The 20,540-nt window shown below is 36.8% G+C and overlaps 2 protein-coding genes across 3 annotated transcripts in view; one reads left to right on the forward strand and one right to left on the reverse strand.

Annotated features, from left to right (window-relative positions):
- Positions 1-20,540, forward strand: part of zfand6 (zinc finger, AN1-type domain 6) — a 131,860-nt gene that overhangs the window by 81,722 nt on the left and 29,598 nt on the right. Inside the window, exon 2 of the mRNA XM_087258870.1 lies at positions 16,640-16,841. The gene's annotated coding sequence lies outside the window, so the exon portion shown is untranslated. The remainder of the gene's footprint in view (positions 1-16,639; positions 16,842-20,540) is intronic.
- Positions 1-20,540, reverse strand: part of mthfs (5,10-methenyltetrahydrofolate synthetase (5-formyltetrahydrofolate cyclo-ligase)) — a 30,140-nt gene that overhangs the window by 9,136 nt on the left and 464 nt on the right. For both annotated transcript variants that reach the window (NM_001386413.1, NM_001386414.2), the window contains 1 exon segment: positions 16,598-16,862. In NM_001386413.1, the coding sequence (NP_001373342.1) occupies positions 16,598-16,862 (265 nt within the window).

A 20,540-nucleotide genomic window follows, 5' to 3' on the forward strand; every position in this document is an offset into this window, starting at 1 on the left:
CTACCTACTGCGCCACTGCCTCATTTCTAAACATAACAGTTTTAATAACTCATTTCTAATAACTGTTTTTTTTTATCTTTGCCATAATGACAGTAAATGATATTTTACTAGATCTTTTTTAAGATACTAGTATTCAGCTTAAAGTGTCATTTAAAGGCTTAACTAGGTTCATTAAGCAAGTTATGGTAATTAGGCAAATCGTTGTTTGAAGATGGTTTATTCTGTAGACAACTGAAAAAAATATATATAGCTTAAAAGGGCTAATATTATTGACCTTAAATTGGTTTAAAAAAAATGAAATACTGCTTTTATCCTAGCCAAAATAAAACAACAAGACTTTCTCCAGAAGAGAAAATATCGTACTGTGAAAAATTCCTTGCTCTAATAAACATCATTTGGGAAACATTAGAAAAAGAAAACAAAATTCACAGGAGAGCGAATCGTTTTGACGTCTACTGTTTATAGACAGTTATAGTCAAAATGATTAGCCTTTCTGTGATTTTTTTTTTCTTCTTTTCTAAATACATCTCCTAAGGTGTAAGATTTGTAAACACATTTTAAGCATAGTAGTTGTAATAACTAGTTTGCAATAACTTTTTGTCTTGACAGGGTGACAGTATTCTTCAATTAATTGGGGGCCGAGCACCAGAATGGTGCATAGGCCCTATTGGAATTGCTCCGTTTCTTCTTCTTCTTCTGTTTCTTCTTCTCTAAACATGCGCGAAAACTCACAAAACTTTCCACATGCGCCAGAAGGGACAAAAAGTTACATTTGTTGAAGGTTTCGGAAGTGGGTGTGGCAAAATAGCTTGGCAGCAACACCTATGCACATTTGTCAGAGTGGCCCCCCAGGCTACGATTCACGCACACATACGAGAATTGGCGCACACATCAAAAATGCTAATACCTACAAAAAAAGTCTCTTGAAGCAAATATCAAACCCAAAAGGAAGTGTGATATTTTTAACTTCCTCTGCCGAAAAAGTGCAGTTTTTGCCATTTTGGCATTGTATTTTATTGAGCAGAACTTCGTTATCCTAGGAGTTTTATCAGATCAACACCAAAATTAGGTATTGTCATCTAAAAGCCTCGACAATTGACAAGGTTAAAATGCGAAGATTTTTATCAAAGGCCGTGTCTGTGGCGGCCTCATAAACTTTGATGTTTCACCAAGAAACAGGTTGTTATGCAACTCAGGCATGCATCTTCCAAATCTGCCTCAAACTTCACGTTTAATAACAGCCCTGACCTGAACACATTTACATGCCAATATCCAGTTACAGTTATAGTGCCACCTGCAGGCAACAGGAAATGTCATCTTCTACAGTGTAACAAACTCCTTTTAGAAATACTTATAACCCAGCCACAGATGTCTGATCTGCCTGAAAATTCACATTTGATAAGATTCCTCTCCTGGATACATCTACATGCCAATACTGAGTCACAATCATACCTGCTGACAGAAGGAAGTTTAGCAGAAATCTGATTTTTCTCAAGTTTTTTATATATTTATCTGGTTATATTATTATTGTCCACTGTTTTCTGTCATTCTAAGGCAACCGGGAGGTGGTGAGCCCAGATGCAAGGTCTCTTTCATTGCTGCTTGCAGCTTTAATTATTATTTCTTCTTCTCTAAAACTAACCTCAGTTTAAAGGGTCTAAACATACTCAAACTCACAAAACTTTGCACACACACCAGGGGCCTCATGTACGAAGACTTGCATGGAAATCTTACTAAAACATTGCGTACGCACAAAGCTGTAAATGTACGTACGCAGAAAAGAATTCAGATGTATGAAACACTGCGTACGCCGAATCTCACGCATATTCTTTTGTACATCCGAATGAACGTGAAACTGAGCGCAACATGCACGAGCACAAAACCCCTCCCTGCCTCCTCCCCCATATGAATATGCTAATGACTATGCTAATGGAAAAACCCAACGAAAAAGCAAAGGCAAAAGCAAGCAAAAAGAGAAACTTTGAACAGAATGTGAATTGGAGGTGCTGCTTTCGGAGGTAGACCGGAGAAAAGCGGTGTTATTTGCAATTTTGTCCTCCGGAATTAACAACAAAAGTCAAAAATAGAGTGGGAGAGTTTAGCTGATGCGGTTAACACAGTTGGGTCTGAACATCGCACTGAGTGCATTAAAACAGAAATAGTGTGGTTTATATCTGTAAAATGTTGCAGGACACTTAACAGTCTCAGTGGCGCACCTCGTAAGACGCATGTGATCATGTATTGACACGTTCGAGCATGAACTCGGCTCGAATCCAGCGTCTGATGAACTCTTTCTTCTTTTTTTCCCCACTACATATCAGATTTTGCCAACTATTTATCACGAGAAAGACAAGTAGGAATCATCAATAAGTCTGTGCATCATATTTTATTTGCACATTTATTGAATGGAAATGTTTCTGATTCACGCATGCAAATTCATCTTCAGATAGTGTCTTTATAGCAGTGTGCGTGCGGTAGATCGCTCAGATTACATTGGGAAAACAGGCGACTGCTGCAAATTGTGCTTTAATGTTTAGCTGGTCAACTGTATGGTATGGAAACCTTATATACCTGCTAGATGAACTCGTCTTATACAGCTGCCATTGCAAGGCTCAGACACTTTGTAGAGAGGAATTTAACACAACTGCCTCTAGGAGTCGCCAATGGAAATAAAACAGACACGCACAAAAAATGTGCGTACACCAGCCAGAAAGCTGCCGTGAAGCTGCGCACATTCCCACGTTCAGTTCATTGTTAGTAAATCCAAACGTGAGCGATTCTGAGCGTGAAACCTGGCGTACGCAAAGTTTTTGTGCATACGCAGTGTTGATACATGAGGCCCCAGAAGTGGCGAACATTTACGTTTGTTATAGGTTTCGGAAGTGGTTGTGGCAAAAGAGCTCGACAGCGCCACCTATACACTTTTGACGAAGTGGCAAACATACCGAATATGTTATACACATCAAACATGCCATACAAAAAAGTCTCTTGGAGCAAAACCTGAAACCCAACAGGAAGTCAGATATTTTTTACTTCCTCTGCCGAAAAAAGTGCAGCTTTTGCCATTTCCCGACATTGTCCTTTAACAGGAAATTGTTAAGAGTGTATATACATTTTAATCTAACTATCTTGCTATAACTTAAATTACACCAAAAAAAAAGACATTTATATTAGCTCTACTACACAAATATGTATGGTTAGGGACTGCCATTTAGCAAGAACTATCTTCAAATTGTGCTTCAAATAAAAAACAATACACACTTTAATACGAACACAACAGCTGAATTTGTGACTGACTCATTTCATGAACTGTTAATCATACACACCACTAACATCTGCATCTACAGCTACAATACAAAAAATATGAGAGTCATTCCAAGCGGATGGTACAGTTCATTAAGTCCAAATGTTTGTTGGATTTATATTAAAAACTTGCTTTGATTTACAAGCGGGGCAGTTTGACCTTAAAGCAAGGCAGTGAGCAATGGAGTGTTATTGCGGGATTAAATGCTATCGGAGCGCCTCAATCAGACACACCAGCAGATAGGCAATGAAGTGCACTTCGCTGGATTCAAACCATTCAGTCTTGCTAGCACTTAGTGTCACGGTGATGTACTACCAATACAAGCATGCAAAGATTGTTCAGCACACCCACACACCTGACATTTTCAACTGAGCTCATCGCAACATTTCATGCAACATTTCAAGTCAAATCCCATTCGACTGCTTTAATCATGCAATGCAATAGAAAGAGTTCATTAACAATTGCCCATATAGCTCACGATACAATGTTGATTTCCATTCATTTATGCTTTTAGATTGCTTTATGGGGCCTAGATATCTGCTCTGATAAGCTACTGTTGAAAATTGGATGGCATTTTAGTGGCACAATCATAGTTTGAAGCAGTTTAAGGCCTTTGGATGTAATGGGATATTATTGACTATTTAGTAAGCCTATATAACTACCAAAATCAGTGATGAAAAAGGCATGTCAGTTCATTTTATTAAATAAATATCAAGTTTTTTATGTTTATTACTATTTGTTATGATTAGTGTTTTTTACATTGGGATTTTGCATATCTTGTGTATTTTATTAGCCCTTTCCACACATAAAGACCGTTCTGGAAAATTCCCGCTAATTTTCCGGAAAGATCTGTATGTTTGAAAGGGGCTAACAAAACACGTGTGAACAGGCCCTTTTTGAAAATACCGGTAAATTCGTTCCGGCTATTTTCCATATAGAGAAGTTGTAACATTACTGGTAATTTGCCGGAGTGCTGCGTTGTGTGAACGCAGAAGGAAGATTGCCGGAAAGAGCGCGTGCACTTCTAGAACAGGCTGACGTGAAATGTCCACTTTAGCCAATCAAAACATTCAGACACGTTCACGTCCACGCAGCTTATGAAAATAAAAGCCTTTGAATATTTTTCCAGACACATTTAGCTGCTGGATGTTAGTCAGAGAACGTTTATATGTTCCTTCCTAATGCCAACTGTATAAATTATTATCGATAAGATGCTTATGATAATCATCGTTTGTTTACCTTCAAGCTCTACTTCCTTCAGTTGCTTGACGTGTCACGTGTGCCCATGAAGCAGCCCAGAAGCGCCAGCACACACACATTTCATGTACATCTCGACATGCGAAAGTGTTCCTCTATATTTTCAACGAAGCTGTTCACAATACTGATCCATCCACAGAGTTTGTAATATAGTAATGTTTACAAATACAAGCGCAGCCGTTTAGAGGCCATTTTTAGTTGATGATGTCAGAATTTACCGGTATTTTGAAATGGATGTGTGAACGGTCTTTTCCGGAAAAATTCTGTAACATCCTCGTGTGACCAGTGCTATTTTGAATTTACCGGTAAAGTCGTTCCGTAAATTCTCCGGATATTTATCAGTATCACTGTGTGAAAGGGACTATTGTCTTATAAGATCCCTATCATAATACCATCCAGACTGTGATTGGCTGCTGGTTAAGGCATAGGCTATAACACAGAAATACCACTGGCACTTGAGGAGCTCAATCCTGTCGTGACTGCAGTTTGGTTGAGAGCTCCTGGGTTTGTCGTCATATTGTGTGACATCACAAATTATTTAGCCCCATAGATATATACACTAGATATCGCAAAGGGACCCTGAGCATGCGTCAATAGCGCCGCCACATTGGTACAGTGCTCCCAGGACAAATGTCATTCAACCGCACTTATCAAGACAGTGTTATTACGTGAAGATGCGGGACTTTAGCACTGTCTACGGGTGTAGTAACGAGCAAACAAAGAAAACAAAGCACAAAGGCAGAACATTTCATAGGTAATATTAAGTTTTTTTTTCTGTTTTTGTATGTTTTGAAATTTTGTGCTAATCAGGTAACGTTATTGATGATAACAGTCACTTACTGCATTCACCATAAGACAAAGAAGCTCCAACTTGCACTAAACACTCGGCTTATGCTAGTTTTGTTGTATAAAATCAGCAAACAATGCAAAAGAAATATGACAACGAGATGCTGCGCTGCCAGAAACTTGTATTATTGTCGGCTAACGTTAGTGAAAGAGTCGTTCGGGGGATTCATTCACAAACCAATCGCTCCCTCCGTCAGTATGAGAAGGGAAAGCAGGAGAGGAGCTGTGTTTCAGGACATGATTAGATCAAATTTAACAGGGAGGGTGAATAGTACATTTCTGTACACACAAACACAAGCTTTTTGTCAGGAATGCCAGTGCGATCGCTGATCCATCAATGTAGAAAAGTGATGTAGAATTATAATTTTTCGTAATTAGAAAAAAATTTACATACTAACATCCAGGAAAACTCCCGATCATAGATATATGTGTACGTATATGTGTATATCTCTGGCTTTGGTTAGCCACAGTCCTCCACTGTACCTTGGTCCCGCATTCATTTCAAAGGAGTGCTACCCTGTAGCAAGATGGCGGCGCTATTGACGCATTCCGTCCAATAGACAACAATAGGCCAGGCGACATCTAATGTATATATCTATGATTTAGCCCAAGCTAAGTATGGCTACATTTTCTCCCTAAAATGAACACAACAGGGCATTATGACAATGTTCTTTTTCACTCTAGCACACTAGCTAACTTGAGGAAATTCCAGTTTCTATAATAGAAATTTAGGGTAACAGAGCGGCTCAGTAGTTAGCACTGGGTCTTCACAGCAAAAAGGTCACTGGTTCAAGTCCCGGCTGGGCCAGTTGGCATTTATGTGTAGAGTTTGTATGTTCTCCTCATGTTGGCATAGGTTCTCCAGTTTCCCCCACAGTCCAAACACATGCTATACGCTATAGGTGAATTGAATAAGCTAAATTGGCTGTAGTTTATGTGTGTGTGTGTGTGTGTGTATGAATAGGAGTGTGTATGTGTGCTTCCCAGTACTGGGTTGCAGCTGGAAGGGCATATGCTGTGTAAAACATATGCTTGAATAGTTGGTGGTTCATTCCGCTGTGGTGACCCCTGATAAATAAGAGACTAAGCTGAAGGAAAATAAATGAACGAATGAATGAAACAGGAATTTCACATGGCCATGATGGGACAAAAACTTGTTTTAACATGGAAAACATACTTTTTATTGCATAAAGTCAGGACATGATGTTATACAGCATGGAAGAGCCAGGATAAAATTTTAAACTAACAGAACACAAAGTCATATACACAGAGGAAGGAGTTGTGGGTGAGTAAATTATGGGGTAATTTTCATTTTTGGGTAAAATATTCCTTTAATCCATGTTATTACAACACAGACTGATATAGGGTTTAAAATGCAGTCGTTTTCTTTAAAATAATGAGCCCTGAATCCAAATAACAAGAGCAGGATATCTGTATTAAGACTATTTCATGTTGACTTTAAAGCCAAACACCTCTATAGGGACAAGAAAGGCTGCGGGACGTGCCGAACTCAAGGTTACGATTTCACTCTGCAGGAGCAAAATGCACAAAAACACACGCCGTCCTCTCACACTGGGACAGTTTAGAGCGATTACACTCCTCACACAACAAAACGCATTTCAGTTTCTTCAGAAGGCCATTTTTTATTCCTCCTTCTCCCTCTCTCTTAGTTAATGCACATCTACACAAACACCCCATTAAATCAGAGTCTAAAGCACACACCGGCTTTCATCTCTCCGTTATTACTAGCTCAACAGGGTGAGAAGATATAATCTGCCGTCCTGTAACACCTGCTTAGTTGTCTCTTGTTTATATTCTCCACCACATGAACACATGAGTCATTTCTTTGCTATATACTGTTGAAAACTGAATTATTAGCCCCCCGTACATGTTTTTCCCCAATTTCTGCTTAACGGAAAGATTTTATCAACACATTTCAAAACATAATAGTTTTAATAATTAATTTATAATAACTGTTTTCTTTTATATTTGCTATGATTGCAGTAAATAATAGTTGACTAGATATTTTCTAGTAAATCAAGATACTAGTACTCAGCTTAAGGTGACATTTAAAGGCTTAACTAGGTTAATTAGGCAAGATAGGGTAATTAGGCAAGTTATTGTATAGCAATGGTTTGTTCTGTGGACAATCAAAAAAAAAATTGCTTAATAATGTTGACCTTAAAATGTTTTATAAAAAATTAAAAACTGCTTTTATTCTAGCCGAAATAAAACAAACAAGACTTTCTCCAGAGGAAAAAATATTATCGGAAATACTGTGAAAAATGACTTGCTCTGTTAAACATCATTTAAGAAATATTAAAAGAAATAAAGGAAATAAATCCACAGGAGGGATAATAATTTTGACTGTAAATCAAGCTATTCTCTGAGATTTACTTAAGATATAATTAGGCTGCTGATGAATTACGGAGAGAAAGCAAACTGTGTTGATGGTAAATGAGGACAATTAGAAGACAAGCGCGTTCATAAACAACCCACAGTCACAAACGCCATAAATAATAGCTGGATGCTAGAAATAGCCGGATTTATGAGCCATAATTCACTTACGGCAAATTAATTTGAGTAGATTTAATTTAATGGTAAGTTCATGACTTCATGAAGCATGGACTTGTTTGACAATGAACACTTGGTCAATGCTAAATTGCACTTAAATGAAGAATTTAGAGAGATAAAGACTCATCATACATTTATGGTCTTATTGAGAACGATTCATTGGTATAAACTGCAAAAAAACACATCTTCTAGACAATTTCTAATAATTATTAATTTCTGGTTTTGGTAAAACCAAGTTCTACACTCACAAAAAAAAAAAAAAAAAAAAAAAAAGATGTTGAGCTAATTATTTTGCCCCCTTAGAAAGAGATTGTTACACTGAATAAAGAATTAATTACTGACACTCCAACTTCAACCTTCAGAACACACATTTAGACATTTTATAACCTGAAATAGCAATTCAATTATGAAAATTGTGAAATTAAAGCAATAGAGTGTATGTTGAAGCATGCTAATAGGACTTTAAATTTGCCAGTAACCTGGCTTAAGCGCTTCCGGTCAACTGTATGCCAATACAAAAAATGCAGCATTTAAGGTCAGTTTTCTTTAAAAATCAGCGATCTCCACTGGCTGAGTGATATCCGATATAAAGCAAGTCTCGGATTGTACAAGAAGCACTGCATTAAATTATATTTCCCCCCGCCATGTCTTTGTAATATGAGCATTTATTTTACCCCTGTATATTTAATGGAGCTTCTGCGCTATCTTGCCGATTCTGACGGGCGCGTGCGAGTAAACAGCTTTTATCTCGTTTTACGCTTGAGCAACTAAATGAATGCCAAAGTTTATTTAACTGAATGCATTTTAATTTTATTACAACATTGATACTAAATTATAATAACAGGTCACCGGAAGCTTATCAGTATGGGAAAAACACTAGCTTGGCATATACCCTATAGTCTAGAGATCTGGGGCCTCATGTATCAACGATGCATACGCACAAAAACTTTGCGTACGCCAGGTTTCACGCTCACGTTTGGATTTACTATCGATGAAATGAACGTGAGAATGTGCGCTGGTCCACGCCAACTTCATGCCTGGCGTACATGCATTTCTTGTGTATGTTTGTATTATTTCCATCGGCGACTCCTAAAGGCAGTTGTGTTAAATTGCACACTACAAAGTTTTTTTGAGCCGTGCAATGGCAGCTGTATGAGACGGGTTCATCTGCATGTCTAGCAGGTATATAAGGTTTCCATACCATGCAGTTGACCAGCCAAACATTGAAGCGCAACTTGCAGCAGTCGCCGGTTTTCCCAATATAGTCAGAGTGATCGACTGCATGCACATTGCTATAAAGGCACTATCTGAAGATGAATTTGCCTACGTGAATCAGAAACATTTCCATTCAATAGATGTGCATATAAAATATGATGCACACACTTATTAGTGATTCCTACTTTTCTTCCTCATGATGAAGAGTAGGCAAAATCTCATATGAAGCGGGGGAAAAAAAAGAAGAATGTGTTTATCAGACGCTGGATTCGAACCACCTGAATGAGTTCATGCTTGAACGTGTCAAAACATGTTGCCATGCGCTTTAAGAGCTACGCCAATTACGCTGTTAAAGACACCACAAACTTTTACACCTATACATCTCACTATTTCTTTTTTAATTCTCTCACAGTGCGATGTTCAGACCCAACTGTGTTAACCGCGTCAGCTAAACTCTCCCACTCTATTTTTGACTTTTGTTGTTAATTCTGGAGGACAAACTTGCAAATAACACAGTTTTTCTCCGGTTTACCTCCGAAAGCAGCACCTCCAATTCAGATTCTGTTCAAAGTTTCTCTTCTTGCTTGCTTTTGCCATTGCAGTTTCATTGGGTTTTGCCAAAGTAGAGTCATTAGCATATTCATATAGGGGAGGGAGCAAGGAGGGGTTTTGCGCTCGTGCATGTTGCGCTTAGTTTCACGTTCATTCGGATCTACAAAGAGAATATGCTTGTGATTCGGCATATGCAGCGTTTCATACATCAGAATTTTTTACTGCATATGCACAAAGCTGTAAATGTGCGTACGCAGTAAAAAATTCAGATGTATGAAACACTGCGAACGCCGAATCACACGCAAATTCTCTCGCATATTTTAGTATGATTTCAACGCAAGTCTTCGTACATGAGGCCTCTGGTCGCCGCATCAGGTAAAGATGCACCCATATAACCTTTAAAAAGCCCACACGGCAGCTAAGGCACACTCTAGAAAACTGTCCGCGAACAAAAAAATAAAAAAATTACTAATGCTTTGCTTCTTACACTTTACATACCTGAAACTTGCCTACAGCACTTATTTATTGTTGCTCTAATAGTTGTGTAAACTGCTTCCTTGTCATTTGTAAGTCGCTTTGGATAAAAGCGTCTGCTAAAGGATTACACTCATGATTACAAATGATTATTGGGGCAGATCAAAATCGTTGACGTAGCGCAAAACTGCAAGTGAAGTGATGACGCGTCAGTTTCTCATTATTATTCGTAGCGGAGTTTTCTTTTCCTATGAGAAGAGCCTGCTTCTTAATTATTCATGACTGCGCGTGCTTTCCGAAGGCAAGACAGACCTGCCAGTGCCAAGCTGTGAGACCCTATTATAACGACTGAGTGAGATGCGTCCACGGACCCAGGGCACACAGTATTTAGCTGTTCATGAAGGGTCATATGTGTCTGTTTCCATGATCAACGGGGTTTGTTGCATGTTTTTCCCCATGATCCTGTCAGGGTTGATACAGCAAAGCTGTATGTGTGCAGCAAGCATTTTTGTCGGGAGAGCAGTACTAGAATTGGAGAATGGCAGACTTTGTTTTTTATCAGTTGAGTTCGTTCACAGTTAGACACATCACCGTGCTGCTGTGTTTGCCTAAATCCTCCAGATTACCAGCAGGGCTAATGGTTGAAATAGACAGGGCAAGAGACCTGCTGCACTGAGTCTGTATACAGACCCGGGGATTGAGGAAGAAGTCCTCATTTGTAGTGTTTATATAAACACGATTATCTTTATAATGATATAAATTGTGGTTGTGTGTAAATGAAATTACGAACAGATGTATCAGGGAATTAAATTAGTGTTTATTTCTCTGCATTTTATCTTTAAAATGTAAACTATAAAATATTGCGTTTCTCCTCACGGTTTGTGTCTCATTTTGTGAGCTAACTGACAACAGTTGTTCGCTCCCCTCCTTCTCCCCTGCTCTGCTGGCCACGCCCACTCCTGGCTCTGCTTGCAGAGCTCCACCAAAGAGCATAGAATCACCAAGAGGCAACACTCTAGTGCGGTTTGGCAAACAGCCACTAGATGGTGCGGGGGCTATGAAAGTAAATCAGTAGCAATACTTGAGATCTTGCAAATGTAAATGTGAGCACTTGTGATAATAATATTTGTATGTGTAGGTTGAAATGTACACTTACAGCTCTGATGTGAACAGCTGAAATCCTCGATTTGCACACACACACAACAATCCACACACTTGTGTTTTGAATTGGAAGTTGCAGATTAATAGTTGTGTATTTGTAAAATGTCATTCACAAATACAAAGTGAGAGACACACGTGTGCACGGCAAATTTGACGGCATCTTCGCTCTACAACCACAGGTCGGCACTCACAACCTCTCAGATTCGTCAGTACAACTACAAATCTCCCGCGCTCTGACTTTTGCTACACATCTCCCGCGATCTCTGTAGCAGAACTCATCTGTGCACTCGCAGATGCAGAGGCGCGAGCAGCGCGGAGCGGGGGAGGGGCGGGGCAGGTGTAAAGCTGTTTGATTGGCTGATACCTGACCAATGAACAATGCCAGCAGCCAACAGGACTGAGGTGCAAAAGAATCATTTCCCACGATTATTTCATGAGTTAGGGTTTATTTCAACTATTTTCTAAAAAGATTTTTGTTAAATATCATTAATTCTACTGTAATGTACATACCAGTAAAAGAGCAGCAAAGCCAGTTTATTGGCTACAACCAGCCAATGAGATGGGGCGTTTCTGTTTGTCAGCACACAGGGCAGCTCACGTTGTTGGAGGCCTCGAGCAATCAGAGGGTAAGTTATGATTTTTAATAATTATCTATATGTTAAATACTGTTAGCTAAGCTAAGGACTGTGCTGGGTGCTTCTCTTGTTTGTTTTTTTATATAAGAAACAGTTATGAGTTATGTAGGAGCTGCTTTCAATCATGTTATATGGTTCTAAAGATACGATTCAACCCACATGAAATAAGAAGTTGTAATAGTATTTATAGTAAACAATATTACGTTTTTGAACCATACTAACTATAATAAACTGTATTATACTGTATATATTGCAGTATCTACAACTTTGTTAATGAATGCAACAGCACACTGTAGTATCGTGTGCACACGTGTGCAAATCGAGGATTTCAGCTGTTCACATCAGAGCTGTAAGTGTACATTTCAACCTACACATACAAATATTATTATCACAAGTGCGCACATTTACATTTGCAAGCTCTCGAGTTTCGCAACCGATTTACCTTCATAGGGGGCTGTTTTGAAATGAAAACTCCAATAGAACAACAGCATATTATTAGTGTGTAAAATAAACTATTAAAAGTGCTGATGATTGTGATAGTAAGTGTTGTATTGTCGTCTTTCAGGTTGTATCTCAGCTTTAATGCGCTTTTTAAAATAAATAAATAAAAAACAAAGCAGCAGCTTGCCATCGCAACAGCAATAAGATACATTGGACAGTTGATCGCTTTCACTCCAAAATGGCGGAATCCGGGGCTGTTGCTGGGCGCTACTGTTGCTATGGAACGTTCTATTGAGTGTCGCCACTTGGTCATCCTAAGCTCTTTGGCTCCACGCCCATTACGATGCATTTTTTGAGAAAATGCTGAGGTAGACTTGAACCGAAAGTGAAAGGTTTCATGGCCCTTTAAATATTTCTTAGTTCTTTTGGTCTGTTTTTGACCGTTGAGTACAATTGTTAAAATAACAGTGGTTAGCACTGTCAACTGACAGCAAGAAGGTCGCTGGTTCGAGTCCCAGCTGGGCCAGTTGGGTTTCCTCCTAGTGCTCCGGTGCCCCCCACAGTCCAAACACATACACTATAGGTGAATTGGATTAATTTAATTGGCCGAAGTGTATGAGTGTGTGTGTGAATGTGAGAGTGTATAGGTGTTTCCCAGTACTGGGTTGCAGCTGGAAGGGAATCCACTGCGTAAAACATGTCGGATTAGTTGGCGGTTTACATGAATGAATAAACTTTAATTCTAATTTAATTCAAGCACTTTCAAGGACCCATGTTAGTTTTGAAGTACTTTCCAGGCCTTGAATGCATGGGAACCTTCTTAAAAGGTTATGTCTCCTAAAGAAAATGTTTGCTTTATGAATTGTAAATCAATATGTCTTGTAATAACATGGAAGTAAATGAAACATGATAATTCTTAAAGAAATAGTTTGTATGATGTCTATATAACATTATTTCAAATAGTTTACATTAGTTTAACTGTATTAGTTAGAGCACACATTTGGGTAAGAATATCTATTTATTCGTTTATTTTCTTGTTGGCTTAGTCCCTTTATTAATCTGGGGTCGCCACTGTGGAATGAACTGCCAACTTATCCAGCACATGTTTTACGCAGAGGATGCTTTGGACTTGTGGGGGAAACCCGGAGGAAACCCATGCGAACATGGGGAGAACATGCAAACTCCACACAGAAATTCCACCTGACCCAGCCGAGGCTTGAACCAGTGACCTTTATACTGTCAGGCGAGCGTGCTACCCACTACGCCACCGCGTCGCATAGTATCTATTGATTAGAGTACACATAGGCAGAGTTGTTATAATACTTAGTTTGTTTCTGAGCTGAAATCTCTTGAGGAACTTTAAAAAGCATGAGTCCAGCAGTTTGGTTTGACTTTTAATACTGTAGTCAGCACTTGTATAGGCCTTAAACTGCAATGCAGCTTGACACTGTTTTAAAGTGCAAATATTCAATCTCAAAAAGCCTCATTATGGAGAGAAATGGGAATATCCTATCGTGTGTTTGTATGTTTAATACAACAAAAAGCATTAAGATCTCAATATACTATAAATGAATGGGATGCTAAATAAAACTGCAGGATGAGAGCGCCATCTAAAGGCTAGCGTTTGTATCACGTCATACCTGCAATGGTTTCCTCATAGTATCTTTATTATAATGACAATAATATGTAAGATTTTATAGTAAAATCTGCAACAGAATTGTATTTTTTTAATGTTTTATTACTGTGAAGTCGTGAACAGTAACATATGTGTGTTAAAGGTAGATATAATCATATTAATAAAGAAATTACTAGTGATATTTCACTGTACAAATATAGTTATAAAAAATATATTAATAATAGTAATAGTTTTTATAATGCAAATGTACAATTACAATAATATATTTATGGCTGTCTTGATTTCTTTAATATTGAGGGCTTTTATTTACAGTAATTGAGCGGCTCTGGACACATTGAACTATGGGTTGATATAATGCTATTATAATAAGAAAAAGAAGTAGTATTAATAATAGAAGAAGAAGAAGAAGAAAAAGAAAAAAGAAAGAGGAAGAAAGGAGGAAAAAGAAGAAAGAAGGAAAGGGAAGATAAAAGTAAGAAGGTAAGAAGACAAGAGAAAAAAAGAAGAAAAAGAAAAGCAGGTTAGAAGAAGAAAAAAAGGAAGAAGAAGATAAATGAAAAAGATGAAGAAAAAAAGAAGAAAAGAAAAGGAAGAGAAAGAAGGAAGAAAAAGAAAACAGAAGAAGGTAAGAAGACAAAAGGAAGAAGGCAAGAAAAAGATGAAAAAGGAAGAAGGAGAAAGGAGGAAGAAGGAAGAAAAGAAAAAGGACGAAGGTAAGAAGGAAGAAAAAGAAGAAAGTAAGAAGACGAAGAAGATTGTAAGAAGAAGAAAAGAAGAAAAAGGGAACAAAATTAAAGTAAGAAGATGAAAGTAGGAAGATCGCAGAAGAAAATAAGAAGAAATTAAAAATGAAGAAAAACGAAAATAAGAAGAGGGAAGAAGGAAGAAGGTAGAAGAAAGATGAGTGTAAAAAAGAAAGAAAAAAAAGAAAGAAGTGAGAAGTTAGAAAGAAGAAACAAAAAGAAGAAAGGACGAAGAAAGTAGGAAAAATAGAAAGAAGAAAGTGCGAAGAACATAAGAATATAAGAATAAAGAAAAAGAACATAAGAAAAAAGAAGAAAGTAAGGAAGTAAGCTAAATAAGGAAGAAGAGTAGAGTTTGCTCAAACTGCTTATTTAAAGTAAAAGATTTTTGTGGAACAACTCAATTGTTCTATGTTCAATCCACATTTAAATAGGTGAAGTTAACTTAATCAATTGTGTTGGGACAACATGAAAGAATTATGTGGAACCTACTACTTTCTACAGTGCTGATTGACCTTTTAAAAGAAGTTAAAACAACATAAAAAATGTCTGTTATCTTAACTTTTTTGTCATTACATTGTTTAACAATGGATGAAATATATGATTATATATTCCAATCAAAAAATGTCATTATAATGGAAGTCAATAGGGCAAAAACAGCCCCCAACATAACAAAAGGGTAGTCAATTTTGAACACAAGGGTTAAATTGTTTTAATTGAATCACATCAACTTTTGTACTTATCTCAACTTACATCAATCAAACAGTCTAAAAATATGAAGTTAAACTTCACTGAAAAAAAGCCTCATTGGATAAACACAAATAAATTAAAAGAAGTTTTCCCAACTTAATTATTACTGAAAATCATAATAAATTAGGTGGAAACTAATCAATTAATGTAGTTGTAGCAAGCTGAATTCATTTGTTTAAGTTTTCACTTTTAACAGTGTTTGTATAAGTGAAGTTTATTTATAAACAAATTTTGAGAGGATCATGTGCTTATGATTGTTCACAGCTGTTCCAACTTTAACAAATGACTAATTATCCTATCAGACGATCCTTAACTTACTATAAATAACCAGACTTTAGTCATCTCAATATCTTCGTCTTGAAGAAACCCCCTCACCCAACCCTACTTTCCCTCCTTTCAAACGGGCGTCACGGTGGCCAGTGATTAGCGCTGTTGCCTCACAGCAAGAATGCCCCTGGTTTAATTCCCTTCCAAACCAGGCGACATTTCTGTGCGGAGTTTTGCTTGTTCTCCCCGTGCTCGCACTGGTCCTCCAGTTTCCTCCCACAGTTCAAACAAACATCCTAAACAATTAATCCAAAATATTCAAGCCAAGCTCTGAGTACATCTTCACAGCATCCATATCTGACACTTAGCTACAATAAGCAGGAGGGGGAGTCATCGAGATCTACCTGAGCTCAAACTCCCCTCTCGCCCTGCAACGGGAGGGAGCCCAGGGCTCTAGGATCTTATAAGCTCAGGGCTCTTTCCCGGTACAGCACGCCAAACAAGCTTTATTATTAACCATCAGCTAAGTGTGAATTCTTGAATTGAAAAAAAAATAGTAGAAACCTGATTAACCTATTAAAATAAGTTAAAGCAACATTACAATATTTGTTGTCTAGACTTTTCTGCCATTACATTTTTTTACAGTGCAGGGAACATTGGACACCACCACTTTTAATTAAACCCGATTGAGTTCAGTTTAGGGGAAAATTTCATCGAAGTTCAGTTTAATAAACTAACCCACCTGTATCCAGAGCTTCTTCTCTGTGTTTGTCGTCATCTCCAGGCTGCCGGATGTTCCAGGCCGTGAGAGGAAGCGTTTCCATGTCCTCCATGTCCTTCAGGCGTAACATGTCCATATGAGAGCTCTTGGTGAAGTATCTTGGAATGAAGCAGGTTTTCCCTCTCCTGAAGATGTCCTGAAGGATATCCTCTGTGGCAACCTCATCGTGCATGTTTAGGAAGACGGCCACACGCTGACTGGACAGGTATTTGGGATGCCTGAACAACTAGAGATAGATAATAATGGAAAATACTTTTTTTGAGTGTGTGTGTGTGTGTGTGTGTGTGTGTGTGTGTGTGTGTGTGTGTGTGTGTGTGTGTGTGTGTATACACAAAGCAATAAAATACATTAGTGTCTCAACAGGCTGGAAATGAATGTGATGCAAAATTCAACAGAAAGATGAGAGCGCCATCTAATGGATTGTGTTTTACATCACTTCATGCTTTCCTCACATTATCTTTATTATAATGATTTTAACATTATGTGAGATGTTATATTACCTTACTGCTATATAAAATCTGCAACAGAATTTATTTTCCCTATTTTATCACTCTGAAGTACTGAACAGTAACAGTCTATTAAGGGTTGCTACTATAATCATCATCATCATCAAAATAATGATGATAATAATATTATAATCATCATCACCATCATCATCATCATCCTCAAAATAATGATGATAATAATATTTTAATCATCATCATCAAAATAAAGACAATAATAATCATGTTTTAATAATAATAATAATAAGAAGAATCATCATCATCATCAAAATAATTATAATAATATTTTAATAATAATAAAAATAATGATGGCAATAATAATTGTATTTTAATAAAAATATTAATAATAATAATCATCATCATAATCAAAATAATGATAATAATATTTTAATAAGAATCATCATCATAATATTAATGTTTTTATAAAAATAATAATCATCATCATAATCATAATGATCAAAATAATAATGACAATAATTATATTTTAATAAAAAAATAATCATCATCATTATCATAATAATAATCAAAATAATGATTATAAAAATAATAATATTTAAATAATAATAATCATCATCATTATCATCATCATAAAAATAATCAAATAATGATGATGATAATAATAATATTTTAATAAAAATAATAATCATCAACATAATAATCAAAATAACTATAATATAAATAATGTTTTAATAATAATCATCATCATAATTAAAATAATGATAATAATATTTAATATTTTAACAATCATCATCATCATCATCATCATAATCAAAATGATGATGATAATATTATTTTTAATAATAATAATCATCATAATTAAAATAATGATGATAATGATAATAATACTTTTTAAGATTAATAATAATAAAACATTTCACTGCAAAAATCTGGTTTTAATAACATTTGCAATAATAGTTTTTAAAAATACAACTGTACAATTACAATACTAATATTTATGGCTGTCTTAATTTATATATATATATTGAGGGCATTTATGACAGCCAATGCTGACTGGAAAGGTTTTTGGGATGCCTGAACAAATAGATGTTAGTTAGGGTAATAGTTGCATGCAAACCATTTTTAAAATTGTTTACCCACCTTTTTCTGTGTGACTACTGCGCTTAAACCCTTTAACTGCCATCATAATTGTCTGCTTGACCTTTTGTCCATAGGTTATCTTAGAAAATGAGATCTTAAAATATGTAGTAGCATCAGGAACGCAATTTAACCAAAGAAATTGGTCCAAAAAAATCTTAAAGAGAAATTTTAGGTGTTAAATTATGGTTTGCACCTTATTCTGAATATGGCTATGCTACAAATAAAGCTTACCTTCAAGCTCGTGGTGAAACTGAGCGAGTGGCAGTGTTGCCAGATTGGGTGGTTTTGAATTTGATTGTTTTTGAATTTGATTGATTTGAATTTTTAACTGGCATAGGTGGGTTGACAAAATTTGAGTGTACTTGAAACGTAGATTTTATATGCAACTTATATAACAAAACATAACTGTATGCTCATTCTCCATTCAGTTAGTAGTGACCAGTGCATAGCGCAAACTATGGTTTTATTCCTTTTTCTCAAAGTAAAGTAATCCCGACTAAGCCACAGTGCTCTTTTTTTTTTTTTTTTGTCATCCTTACGGCAAACTTTATGCGGAGGGGGGCCTTAGAATTTTTTTCAGAGAAAAAAGAATGGGAACCACTGATCCACACATCAAGTGCAGTGTGTGGGTGAGAGTGGGCCAGTATTTTGTGATCCGGTTATGTTGTAGTTCTGTGACTGCTGGTGTTGGTTGCTGTATGGTTAAAAATTATGACAGGTTAAGTAACTAGGTTTCGTTTAAAATAAAATTAAATAAAATATTATTTTAACATTTCAGGCATTTTTGGTGCATTTAGACGGGTTTTGCACAGCCTTTTGGCTCGAAAATATATCTGTATCTGTATATCTGGCAACTGGTGAGAGGTGTGTTTGCTTTTTGTGCTTTTTTATTTGTAATAAAAGTAAAGTTGGTTAAGATAGTTATACAATTTGAATAAATTGCGTTTTAAAGTTGGATTTGTGTTCACCTCATTGTACTTTGTTTTTAAAACATTTCACAGATTATTCAACAGAAGTTTCTCTTATTCAAGCAAACCATCATGGGGCATATAAAAAAAAATGTGGTTTGACTTTTTAACATGTCCAGGCTAGGTGGATTTTACTGACAAGTAACCTGGTTAAAATGTCAATCTTCTGATTTCATTGCATTGATGTTTACAGTAACATATTGCTACAGGGGTCACTAATCTCGGTCCTGGCGGGCCAATGTCCCTGCAGGGTTTTGCTCCAACTTGCCTCAACATACCTGCCTAGATGTTTCAAGTAAACCTAGACCTTGATTAGCTAGTGTGTTTGATTAGGGTTGGAGCTGAAATCTGCAGGACACCGGCCCTCCAGGAACAAGTTTGGTGACCCCTGGTTTAAGGACTCAATGAAAGTACTTGCTGCCACCTCCTGGCTTATCACTGCATTTTTTTTTTTTTTTTTAAATGTTAACACTAAGCCCATAACATTTTTTGTAATATTACAGTCTCATTCATTCATTCATTCATTCATTTATTTTCGGCTTAGTCCCTTTATTTATCAGGGGCGCCACAGCTGAGTGAACCGACAACTTATCTAGCGTATTGTAATGTATGTATAGCTTTAAGAACTATGTGATGACATTGAGAGATAAGGGGTTAATGCGACCCGTGATGCTTTGCGAGTTCTTCACATGTTTTCAGCTAGAATAAAGGTGATCCTGTTGCTCTGTTAAGTCAAGTGTGTTCATTAAACTATTACACATATGTTTTACGCAGTGGATGCCTTTCCAGCTGCAACCCATCACTGGGAAACATCCATACACACTCATTCACACCCATACACTACAGACAATTTTAACTTACCCAATTCACCTGTACCACATGTCTTTGGACTGTGGGGGGAAACTGAAGCACCCAGAGGAAACCCAAACGAACGTGGAAGAACATGTAAACTCCACACAGAAATGCCAACTGACTCAGCGGGGCTCGAACCAGCGACCTTCTTGCTGTGAGGCGATTGTGCTACCCCCTGCACCGCTGTTACGCCTCATTTTATTAATTATTCCAACTTTATTATGGTATCGTGCCCTTACACAAATTGCAAAAAAACAAACAAATAAATAACAACTATCGAACCAACTAACGTTACAGTAATTTGTAACGTTAAAATTAAACAATACACCTGTAAGTTACACTTTTGTCACGTCAAGATTTGTCATGTCTTATTACTTTTTCTTTCATTTTATCGTTTATTACATAGTTATTATGGTTAGTGCCCTTACACAAATTGCAATAAACAAACAAATAAATAAATCTACCGTTATAATCGAATCAACG

Source organism: Danio rerio, chromosome 7, assembly GCF_052040795.2.
Source record: "Danio rerio strain M-AB ecotype USA chromosome 7, GRCz13ab, whole genome shotgun sequence".
Classification (NCBI taxonomy): Eukaryota; Metazoa; Chordata; class Actinopteri; order Cypriniformes; family Danionidae; genus Danio; species Danio rerio.